This window comes from Podarcis filfolensis (genome assembly GCF_964270895.1).
Source record: "Podarcis filfolensis genome assembly, chromosome: 4".
NCBI lineage: Eukaryota > Metazoa > Chordata > Lepidosauria > Squamata > Lacertidae > Podarcis > Podarcis filfolensis.
In genome coordinates, this window is record NC_139607.1 from 40,637,261 (window position 1) to 40,649,715 (window position 12,455).

Here is a 12,455-nt window from a genome sequence, read left to right on the forward strand (position 1 = left end):
AGGTTTTAGCACCTCGCAAATGACGTACAGCACCTATTGACCCATGATGTCCCTTGGCAACAGTAATGATGATTTTAACAAATATTTCACGACATATTCCCTCCTTCAGATTTGTAAGTGTGTTTTTTCATCATTTACAATTTGATTATGCACTTATCTCCCTTATTCATCTGCTCAGTGGACTAGAGAGTTCTCTGTAGCTTTCAATTTTTATTCTTGACTTTACACATGTGGTCACAATGTGATGCTTATTACTGAGAACTTTTGACAACAGAAATTGGTTGCAAATTGTCCCATTTGTACATGCCATCATAATGTCCACTTCAACTTTGGAGCTTCAGTGATGACAAGCTAATTGTCCGTTACACAGAAAATGAAACATTATTTCAAAGGAATTGTGCTATAAGGAATATTTCTTGGTATCTACAATTAGCGTGGACTAACCGTTTTAACACTATTCTTAGCTTTAGCATCAATTTAGCATTTACAGGTATTTCATCTGTGAAATGTTATAAAACTCAAAATGCTGTAAAAACTTACTGGGAACATCCAGACCCTTTGTCTTGGCCATGATTGACAGTATTTCTCTGGTAGAATGAGCAGCACTAAACACATAGCTTGAACCAGATGTTTTTGATATCGGAGGCAAGTGTGATTTAAGAGCAGTGCTCTGTAACATTGTGTTTATATACTGGTCCAGTTCGTCCTGGGATTCTGTCAAAACAGGTTCAAAAGGAAATCAGTTTGAAAGAGACACTGGAACTTTACTTCCTTCTGACTGACATCACCTTTTGGCATCGGAAAAACAACACAGGTAAAACAATAATAGTAAATAGTCACTAAGTCATTTGTTAAAGAAAAAGATACAATGATTAAATGTTTCAGGCCATGGCAAGGCAATGTAGGGAACTCCCCGTTTGCACGGGGGTTGCATTCCGGATCTTCGTGCGTGTCGGTGAGCGCATGTAAATCCACTCACACACCCGCCCCCGGGCCGAAAATGGCCCTCCTGTTGGCAGTTGTGCACCAATCTGACACACCATTCACATGCACCCTGTCAGAGGCTTAGTGCTGTCCAGCTGGCCATAGATAAGACTCCGGGCTCCCAGCCAATTCCAAACAATTGATTTATTTGACAAAGTTCAAACGTACATCTCCAGCGTTTCCATTAACCTCCTTCCCCTTGTGCGCAGTTGCTCCCTCTAATGTTACTTCCTCCTTTTCCGCACCCAGCATGCAAGTCTGCGAAAACTCCTCCCCTTACTTCCTCTGTGTACAGCATGACTTGTCCCAGACTCATCCTCCTCCCCCTCTACGTCAGACTGACTGTCAGACGACAAGCTGCTGATAATCTCTTTAGGCTCTCTATAACTGCTGGTTTCTGTCCTTTCATCTTTTCCCATTTGCCTCTCCCTGACACACCCTGCTCATCTGCAGGTGCTACAGCTGCTCACAGTATCATCTTCTATTGTTCAGGAAGAGGTTAACTTCCCAGCCCTTCCTCTGTGAAGGAATTAGGGCCAGGACAACGAATCCAGCACAAATCCCAGGCTTCTCCTTTTCTCGCTCGGATCTCCATCTCTGCTCAGTCTCATTTCTTCCTCCCTGTGGCCTTCTGCAACTCCTGGTCTCTTCTCTCCCACTTCTATCAGTGTGATTCCTTCATCACTCTGGCCCTACTGTGTTGCTACACCTCTCTCTAATCACACACAGAGGAAGGGGCGGGAGGGAGGGTCCTCAGAGACAAGAGAGATCCTACAATGAGACTAGGATATAAGGAAATAGCAGCATGCCATGAGCCTCATCAGAAGGCTGCAAGGTAACAGTTTCCCCCGCAACAGTACAGAACAACATTTATGGCAAATTCAGTAATAAATACAATTCAACAATACATGAATATAGAAGACATATTCTATACGCAAAACTTATCCCAGGCAGCTTAAAAATATGCAAACATTTAAATAACAGTGTCTGATAGTTTTTTTAAATGTCCACTGTTAGTTAGATGAAACATGAACAGTACTGTCCTCAGTCAAGAAAAATGCCACCAAAAATACTCAGCCGGCTTTTGTCAGGCTGTATTTGAAGAGGGTCCTCAAACACGGGGCCCAGAGAACTGGGATAGAGTTCTATCTGAGACCATAAAGAATGACTCATAGTTACGTTCACCTATCTGTACATTTCATTTAAAACATGCTGTTAGATATCCCCCAAATACAAATTTCAAGAACAGCATGGGCAAAACAACCTCTCCAGAAAGCCAACGATTCCTTTATGATCCGATTTAAAATATATTCCTCTGGCATTGGCTTTGAGATGTGTTTACTTTGGCAAGTGTGTGTATAATTTGAAACATTAAAAAACCAAAACCAGTATTACCTTTGTTGCCGAAGTCTGCATAATCTAGTTCATATCCACTTTCAGGGCTGGAATAACCTTCATTGTCATCATCAAAGAGCTTCCCATCAGAATCAGGGTCCAGAAAGCTGAGGTTTGTATAGAATGAAGTGGTCAGGAAGTCTGAAAACTTGCCCAGCTTCACCCTGAAGAACAAACATCAAAGCAGCCAAAGGAGAAAAGAACATCATTTTATATGAATGCTTATTGCACTAGATATAAACGTTTTCCCACTATAATCAGCATTTGCTATATTTTTGACTATTGTTGGCACTGTGCAGAAGAGGGAAGCACAGCTCTATACAATCATAGCTAAATGGTCTCCATGCTGGCAGCAACTCTTTCTTTGATTACTAGATGCTATTACTAGATGCTATGGGAAACAACAGGAATAGCCATCAAGACCACACCTTGCTTGAGAGCTACTCCAAGGTTTCTAACTGCCCACTTAGAGACAACACACTGGGCTAAGCCTGCAATCCGATACAGGCAACCCCCCAATTTGCATGGGACTTGCATTCCAGGTCATTGTGCATGTCAGTAGAGTATGCATAAGCCCACCTTTCCCTTGTTGCAACCTCTTCCAGTTCTGACGAAAGGCCCACGTGTGCACAGTTGTGTGTTCTTTGAATGCATGCAATACAGCGTTTGCCTGTACACGCTTAATCGAGAGCAACTTCCATTGAATAGATGTGCAACCTGCCAAGTTTTTTGTTGTTTTTTAGTAACTCCCATGCCACAAACTTATGTGCATTTATACAAAATTAAATTCCATTAATGCAATTTGCTCTCTGGTAATGCATGCCTGGGACGCGGGTGGTGCTGTGGTCTAAACCACTGAGCCTAGGACTTGCCGATCAGAAGGTCAGCGGTTTGAATCCGCATGACAGGGTGAGCTCTCGTTGCTCAGTCCCTGCTCCTGCCAACCTAGCAGTTCGAAAGCACGTCAAAGTGCAAGTAGATAAATAGGTACCGCTCCGGCGGGAAGGTAAACGGCGTTTCCGTGCACTGCTCTGGTTTGCCAGAAACAGCTTAGTCATGCTGGCCACATGACCTGGAAGCTGTATGCCGGCTCCCTCGGCCAATAAAGCGAGATGAGCACTGCAACCCCAGAGTCGGTCATGACTGGACCTAATGGTCAGGGGTCCCTTTACCTTTAATGTGCATGCTACTTTTCCTGCCCTCAGAACAGCATACAAAACAAACATGATTAATGCACAACTCTACAATGACAAATGACTCAGGAAGTACAGCGACTACCTCCAGCTCAAAAGAGACTAGTGGGGGCAAACCTATGAAACACTAGACAGAGAACACAATAGTCTGATGACATGTTTTGTCAAAGCCAGAGAATGAGGAATATCCTCAGGCGTCAACGGGATTGTGGCACCTACCTGGCCCCTCCAAAGTAGCCATCCCCAAGTTTTCTTACTGTGGCAAGAATTGCTGGATCAATGTCAGACCCATCATTGGCTAAAAAAGAGGAAAACAAAACATGCATCTTGGCAATAGGTTCCTTTATCAACTCATTTTAAAAATAAGTTAGCATATCCAATGTGGAATACTTTTTAAAAATAAAATAACCAAAAGAAAAAATGAAAAAGTGTATTGCTGACTGGTCTGAGTTTCCCTTTTGTAAGATGTGGAGGGGGAGAAATCTCAACTATAGGCATTTTAACTCAGTCCTACTGAGTTCCAATGTGCACCATATGTGCACCATATACTGGCATTCTGTTTTGCTACCACTTCACTTATTAAATCTGTTTGGGAACAACAGTGAACCATCTAGCCAGGTATTATTCTACACAGACAAGCAGTGGGTTTCAGAAAGCCCTATTTTTCCAGAGCCACCTGGCAATGTCAGGGTTGAACCTACAACCTCTTGCATATAAAGGAGATGGTCTCCCATTTTGGTTCTATAAAGGAGATGGTCTCCCATTTTGGTGCTATGCTCACAGAGTACTTGTTCACTACATGAACTGTATATTTTTATCTTCACTCTAATCTGGTGTACCCCTATGAAGAGCAGGGTAAGGATACACAAAGATGTCTCAGTAGCTATTTCCATAAGTGGGGAACACGGTTGCTAGGGAACTCCAGCTCAAAGAGGCTGCTGCTATTTGCAGCATCAAATCTAAGGCCATGGACGAGAGGAAAGCACTTTAGAGTGAAACAAAAAAATAATAATACTAATTTTGGAACTTAAATACACAACCCACAGCTTCAAATTGCCCCCTTTTTTTAAAAAAAAAGCCAGATTAATGTAAAATTTATCCTGAAAAGTGGTCTTGCATATTCAGAAAGTCGTTTGTTTCTCTGTTGGATAGAATCTATCCCTGCCTCTTATTTTTCATCCAGTATGGAATGTAAAATAAACAAATAATGAAAAAGCTTCTATTGCAAATGGCATGAACATTCAGAAAAAGCTGGGTCCGACCATAATATACAAGGTCATATGATAAAGGTCACATGTTACTGACTGAGCATTGTATTGGTTATTGGGAAAGTGAGGGTTGGTCTTCCTGTAATCCTCCAACATGAAGTAAGATAAGCCAACTCTGTTCGTAGCATCTCCACAATCATCCGATTGTCTAAAGCCAAATAGAAGTGATGTTGATCTATAAACTGGAAGGAAAAACAAATTGAAGACAAGTGCTTATAGATTTCTTTCTCGGCAAAAGCTTTGTTACCATTAGTTCTATGGAAGCTCATCACAACCCAGGGATGAGGGACCCCATGACTTCACCTGCAGCTCTCCCCCATCCTTGATGGGGAGATGTTCTCTAACTACATCGGGAAGATCCCCATACCTATGTGCTCACTTCTGGCATGTGTAATTAGCAAGATTAGTTTTCTCTTTTTGGAAAGCTGATGAGCTTATCAGTATTCCTATTTTATTTCATTTCCGTGTGTAAATGGCTGGAATGAATTTGGTACAAGTTTCATCAGTTCAGCCTACATAACGTCAAGAAGGGATATGTAAATAAGCAAAGTGTTTCACCAGCAATTGGGAAACAGGAAGCTTTCCAAGCTCACCTGTGGGGTAAAAGTAAATATTTGATTTCTTATAACATAGAGCTTAGATGTTCCCAGGACACCGATATGTCGGTAAGGCCTTCCACTCAGCTTCATGCTCTTGTTGCGGCCTGGAAGGACAAAAGAATACAGCTAACATTTACTTCTGCTCTTATACCATATACAACACAAATTAGTCTTAAACATTTTGCTGTCGGAAGCAAGATATAAAAATCATGAACATTTTCCTTATATTCCAAAAAGCTTTAAGGCTTGTTCTTTTGCAAAGCAAGTAGTGCACTGCTTCAGCATGGAATTTCGTGGAAAGGCACTGCCTAATTCATGAAATCAGTACAGTGGTACTTCTAGTTACGGACTTAATTCGTTCTGGAGGTCCGTTCTTAACCTGAAACTGTTCTTAACTAGAGGCGTGCTTTCGCTAATGGGGCCTCTTGCTGCCGCTGCGCCGCTAGCACACAATTTCCGTTGTGATCCTGGGGCAAAGTTCTCAACTCGAGGTAACTCTTCCAGGTTAGCGGAGTTTGTAACCTAAAGCGTTTGTAACCTGAGGCGTTTGTAACTCGAGGTACCACTGTAGTACCCTTTTGAGTGGAATTAGCAAGTAGGCCAATGTTACTAACATTAGAAAAGCATTGTATCGATCCTACTTTTAAATAAAAATATTGTAACACGAGCCTATATGTAGGCATAAAGAAGAGGTGTATAAAATTTGAAAGCCTCTCCCTGGTTCTTCTAATACCAATTATTTTTATAACACTTTGCACACACAACACAGTCCCAACTAGAACATTTTTGCCCAATTCCGTTACAATTTCTTGTCAGATCAATGAAAGCAGTGCTCTGCTTATTTCGTGGCCAAAAACATTTTACATAAATAGTGTTTTGATATTTTCTTCTGGCTTTATTTAGATAAGTTTAAGAAGAATGGTTAAAATCTCTATGGCTAGAATTTTCTTGGCCAACACTCAACTGCTTTGTTATCTGCTTATCATTAAATGGTAACAGAAAAGCTTACGAAAGCATATCTACTATAGAAGTCTTTACTGTTGCAAAAATTTGTGTTGGTTTTTTTTTTTTAAAAGCAATTGCTATAATCCAGCACACTGGTGTTCAGCCCTGGGCTCAGAACTACAGGGGGAGCTTCCTGTGTGCACAGGAAGGGGCTTGATGAGATTGACAGGGGGTGGGACCACACAGATGTCTCACTGCCAGCGTTTGTGCCCATTTTCCCGGCTCCAACCTGACTTCCACACAGTGAATGAAAGTCTGAAAGGAGAAGTGGCTGTGCTCATGGAGGCTCCTATGGCATCAGGTTCCCACAGAATGGAATTGCTTAACTGCATGAAGGAGCATTTTTTTAATAAAAAAAATTACATCAGCTCCCTCTTCAAATCTTGTTCAACATACAGAGGCTGGAGGAAAAGGAGCCAGCATTGGTGGAGAAGCCAGAGTCATGCTTCCATTCCCCTTTAAATCATATGGCGTGCCTTACAAAAGGAAATTCAGGAGGCAATGAAACTGAGTTTCCAACAAAGCATATAAGGGGCACATTATGCGCCACAGAGAATGTGGCGATGGTGCTTTGGTGAGCTACAGAACTTCGGACTGTGCTAACATTTCAGAATTAAAACGGGCATATACATATACAGTGGGACCTCAGGTTAAGTACTTAATTCGTTCCGGAGGTCCGTTCTCAACCTGAAACTGTTCTTAACCTGAAGCACCCCTTTAGCTAATGGAGCCTCCCACTGCTGCTGCGCCGCCGGAGCACGATTTCTGCTCTCATCCTGAAGCAAAGTTCTTAACCCGAGGTACTATTTCTGGGTTAGCGGGGTCTGTAACCTGAAGCGTATGTAACCTGAAGCATATGTAACCAGAAGTGTATGTAACCTGAAGCGTATGTAACCCAAGGTACCACTGTACTTCCCCACAATTTCAGTTCAGAATGACATGTGATTTTAAACTTGCATTCCAAACATGAAAATGACACGGGAATCGAGCAGCAAAGATGGGTAAGCAAATGATAAGGTTTCACAATCCCTTTGTTACATCACCTACCAAGCTTGGCATACAGATTGCTCAGAATCCGTGCTGGCTGAACTCTGGTCGGGTTAATGTCAGCAATGCTCTGAACATGGATTCCATGGTGTCTCAACAGCTTCTTAATTTCATTTGTCTCTGCTATGACATTTACTGCACAAGAGAAAAAAAGTATAATAAAGAGCAACACTTCAATATCTAAAGCAAAAAAAAAAATAGTCATCTGGAAATACTATACTATAGATACACATATCTTCAGGAAGGATATAAGCGACATTTTTTTTCCATTGTACTAACACCTAACTGCCTAAGATAATCACGGAAGAATGAAAGTTGTTATATGGCTATCCCACATGGGTATTTCCTGAGACTTGGGAACATAAAAAAAGACACGTTTGGACATACTGGAGTTTATCTAACACTACAATAATAGAAGCTCAGCTTAGAATGGATGCCAAACTGACCAAGAAAGCTACCATTGAGTCTAAGATGACAGCAACTTACCGTATTTTTCTGTGTATTGGATGAGGTTTTTTGACTAAAAAATCACGTCAAAAAACTGGGGTCGTCCAATACACAGATAGTAGCATGGCGGGGGGGGGGGGAGAGAAGTGCCGCGCCACCAGCCATTTGGTTGGCAGAAGCGCAGCTTCCCCAGATGCCATGGGGAGTGATCTGGGGGGAGTTTCCTGCCCACAGCTGGGGGGGGGATCAGTGGCGTAGCGTGGGTTGTCAGCACCCGGGGCAAGGCAAGTAATTTGCGCCCCCTAACCCGTGGATTTTAGTAGGGGCAGAGAGCTGCGAGTGCGAGCGCACCCCCCCCCAGATGTTGCGCCCGGTGCGGCCAGCCTTCCCTGCACCCCCCACGCTACGCCACTGGGGGGGGGGGATAAGCTGTGAAATTAAGAAGGTACTTAAGTGTACCTTTCATAAGAAACCAGAGGCCTTCCTCCTGGGCATGGTAGGCCAACTGGTGTCAAGGAAAGATAGGACGTTCTTTATGTATGCTACAACAGCAGCAAGAGTTCTTTTAGCAAAGTATTGGAAGACACAAGAACTACCCACGCTGGAAGAGTGGCAGACGAAAGTGATCGATTATATGGGACTGGCTGAGATGACTGGCAGAATCCGTGACCAAGGGAAAGAGACGGTGGAAGAAGATTGGAAGAAATTTAAAGTTTATCTTAAGAACTGTTGTAAAATTAATGAGTGCTAAAATGTCATGGGTAATGTAAAACAGAATTGCAGTGATAAATAATTGGGTAAGAGGAAAAAGATTAGAAATTGAATTACAAGTATTGAAATTAGGAGTTGCTGGAAAAGTTTAAAACAGGGATGCAGAAAAGGGAGGTATGGGGAAGTCTTTGAAACAAGGTTCAAGAAAGAGAGGTTAAGAAATTATATGTGTTTACATGTTTGTTTGTTTATGTTTTATGTCGTTAATTGTTAGTTGTATTGTGTTTTAATATATGTTGTAAAATCAATAAAAATCTATTACAAAAAAAAAAAAAAAGCTGTGAGCCACCAGCCAGGTCTTTGGGGGGGGAGCACAAATTCACCCGATGCTGCTGCGCATGGGAAGCACTCCTTGCATTGTTTCCCATGCGTGGCGGCATCAGGGGAGGTTGCGCTCCTGCAAACCAGATGTCTGGCGGGAGCGCCACTTCCCCCGATGCCACTGCACGTGGGAAACGATCTAGGGAGTGTTTCCTGCCCGCAGCTGCGTGGGGGGAGAGGCTCAACAACTCTGGGCCATCTCCTCTCATTTTCTTAAAATTTAGTCCCCCAAAATGGGGAGGAGTCTTATACAAGGGGGCGTCTTATAGACAGAAAAGTACGGTAGTTAACAAGCAGAATCAATGAAGGTTTCCTTCAGAAAATGGAAGACTTGCCCAAGTGAAAAGAACAAAAAGGGAAATAAACTTGGAAACTAAAATGCAAGGGGACAGGAAATAACTGAAAAGAAAGTAAAGAAGTTCAGAAGCATATCACTAAAAGAAACAACAATAATAATGATAGCGACAATAATACCATTTGACTACTTCAGAAGCAGGGAACCAGTTAGGGAAGTGGCTGGAGCATCAGACAACAGGAAAGTTAAAAGGTGTGCCAAGGAGATTGCAGAGATGAATTCCCTGCAGCTTTTAGTTTTATTATTTTTATTAGTTATTAAGAATTTTTACTGCCCTTCATCCCACAGGGTGGTTTACAATATAAAACACAAAAAATACATATCATAGTAACAAACAGAGAGAGAGAGAGAGAGAGAGAGAGAGAGAGAGAGGTGGAATCTACACATGTAAAAAATATTCTGAAAATGCTTTTTTCAAAGCATTTTAAAAAATACATTGAATTTTCCATAAGGCTCACCATTGCCATCTAGTGTCACATTGCATATTGCACTTTAAACATTTCCTTTGCAGTCAAAGTTTAAAGAGCCATAGATTGCTTAATTAAGCCAAAGGTCTATTTCCGCTGCAAAAGACACAGGGCAGGTAGCCATGTCTGAACTGACATTCTGAAGAAGGGAAGCTAAAGAAGTAAGGCACACAACAAAGATGGTTTCCTGACAAATTAAAGAAATCAAGAAATAGCTGAGCTTCGATAGTACCCTTCTGAGAGCTCTTGATGAACTCAAATGTGAAACTGCTGACCTTCCAACAAAAACAGGTAACTGCACGACATCAGCCTGAGAAAGTATCCACACAGCAACATATGCTTTGCACAGTGCTGGCTGCAGCACTCAGCATCTTCACTACTGCTTAAAGGTAAAGGTAAAGGGATCCCTGACCATTAGGTCCAGTCGTGGCCGACTCTGGGGTTGCGGCGCTCATCTCACTTTATTGGTTGAGGAAGCCAGTACAGCTTCCAGGTCAGTGGACTAAGCCGCTAAGCATGACTAAGCCGCTTCTGGCGAACCAGAACAGCGCACGGAAAGACCGTTTACCTTCCCGCCGGAGCGGTACCTATTTATCTACTTGCACTCTGACATGCTTTTGAACTGCTAGGTTGGCAGGAGCAGGGACCGAGCAACGGGAGCTCATCCCATCACGGGGATTTGAACTGCCGGCCTTCTGATCAGCAAGTCCTAGGCTCTGTGGTTTAACCCACAGCGCCACCCGCTTCCCTCACTACTGCTTACCAGCACTGAAACGTAAGGACGGCAATTTCCCCCAGGCAGTGACCTCCAGTAGTTTTTCCTAGCAAACTTTCTTACTGGCTGCCACTGCTATTTTATTTATGTATTTGAACACTGACGTGTGTGAGATCTGCTTGATGGAGAGGTAAAAGCACATCATTTTTATTTCCTTTTTCCTTTAATTTGTGCTGGGGTTAAGTAAAAAATTGTGTAACAATAACCACCAACCTTGAACAACAACATCGGGCTTAAAAGCGGTTGAAAACCTTCTGTTTAATGGATCGATTTCACCAGTAGCCAGAAATCCCTGCGAAGGTGAGGAAAATTATACAGATTTAAGCGAGTGCATTCCTGGACAATGGCACAGAAGAAGGAAGCTTCATGATCGTGCAAAACCATTGAGGTTTTGGACAGCCTTGGGTACCAAGATGTTGTTGGACCACACATCCCTCACAATTGGCTGCACCGGTTAGGGCTGGTGGGAGTTGGCATGCAACAACAGCTGGAGTCCCAAAGTTAAGAAGAAGGCTGGTCTAAGTGGGCAGAGTTGGCTCCGATAATTTTCCAGTTTGAAAATTATTTCCAGCCACTGCTGAGAGAAATCTGATCTCTAATGCAACTAGAAAAGGGGACGATAAGGTCAAAGGAACCTGTCATAATTGTCAAAGCTGTGTCAAACATAGTTACCTCTGCTAGGAGGGCGCTAAGAATGTACAATGACTGGCCCCACAGATGAGGAAGCTTTCCAGCTGGGACACGGTCCACTGTGTGAGGATTCTCATACTCTTCATTCACCTGGCAAATGAAACAAAGAATGCGAACAGGTTCACACATCACACGTACCGAGGATTTATGAGGGTGTAGCACTTGTTAAAATCTAAAGCTGAATACAATCCCAACGGTTAAAATATATCACAGAAAATGGACAACACAACATTCATACATAATTGGGCGAAACACATGGTGTGTCAGAGGTTGATAATTTACAAAACCAGGCATGTTCCAAATTGTCTTACCTTATCTGGAGGAACAGCGTATAGTTCCGGCATCAGAAGAATCCCGTTCTTTTTCCTAATGAGTATCCCCTCCAAAGCATCTCTGTACTCTTGTACCTACAAAGTGCAAGACAAGGACCAAGGAACTGAAGTTCATGGGTTTTGGGTTTTTTTAACAACCGGAAGAGCACCTATGCGGTCCTGGGAACCCTGGAAACACCCTCTTTGTGAAAAGTGTCTGTGTCAGAGACCCCATGGACAAAAAAAATAAGAAGAGCCCAACATCCCTTGTATACAAAGACCAGGCCTTCTCTCGTCCCCTTCAATGAGTGAAGCACCTGATGCTACAATTTTAAGGCCACAGGGTTGAGTTTAGAGCTCCCATCTCTGGTGCCACATGCACTGCTACTGAGTTAACGTGAAGTGCTGCTGTGCAGGAGACCTTGCAGGTGAGAGGCGAGGCAGCACTGTGTGAGGAGAGCAGCACATCCCCATAGCTTATAATGCTGGTAACTGGAGCAAATGGAGGGAAAGCATTCTAGTCTTTCTCTCCCTTTCTGGCCACACAGATATCACAGTTGGTGCCATGATATAAGCCTGCTGAAAGGGAACCTATGAAGCTGTATTATACTGAGTGAGGTCATCATTTAGTCCAGTTTGGTGGCAGCTCTCTAAAATCTTAAGCAGAGATTACCTGTCCCCTCAGCACAAGGACATTAATTCCTTTAAACAGAGATGTCTAGGATGCCTCACGGTAAGTGCAAAAGCTGCAGGTAGGGAGAATGATCAGATTGCCTATCCTCTTCTACCCAACTACTGGAGCTTAGCTGATTCATAAAATACCTGCT

The 12,455-nt window shown here is 42.8% G+C and overlaps 1 protein-coding gene across 4 annotated transcripts in view; it reads right to left on the reverse strand.

The window, feature by feature from the left end:
• The window catches only part of PHKA2 (phosphorylase kinase regulatory subunit alpha 2), a 53,079-nt gene that overhangs the window by 21,878 nt on the left and 18,746 nt on the right, over positions 1-12,455 (reverse strand). For all 4 annotated transcript variants that reach the window (XM_083612258.1, XM_083612259.1, XM_083612257.1 and 1 more), the window contains exons 12-20: positions 11,629-11,724; positions 11,300-11,407; positions 10,841-10,919; positions 7,492-7,626; positions 5,434-5,543; positions 4,878-5,022; positions 3,792-3,870; positions 2,380-2,543; positions 541-714 (exon numbers count right to left, since the gene is read on the reverse strand). In XM_083612258.1, the coding sequence (XP_083468384.1) occupies positions 541-714; positions 2,380-2,543; positions 3,792-3,870; positions 4,878-5,022; positions 5,434-5,543; positions 7,492-7,626; positions 10,841-10,919; positions 11,300-11,407; positions 11,629-11,724 (1,090 nt within the window). The remainder of the gene's footprint in view (positions 1-540; positions 715-2,379; positions 2,544-3,791; positions 3,871-4,877; positions 5,023-5,433; positions 5,544-7,491; positions 7,627-10,840; positions 10,920-11,299; positions 11,408-11,628; positions 11,725-12,455) is intronic.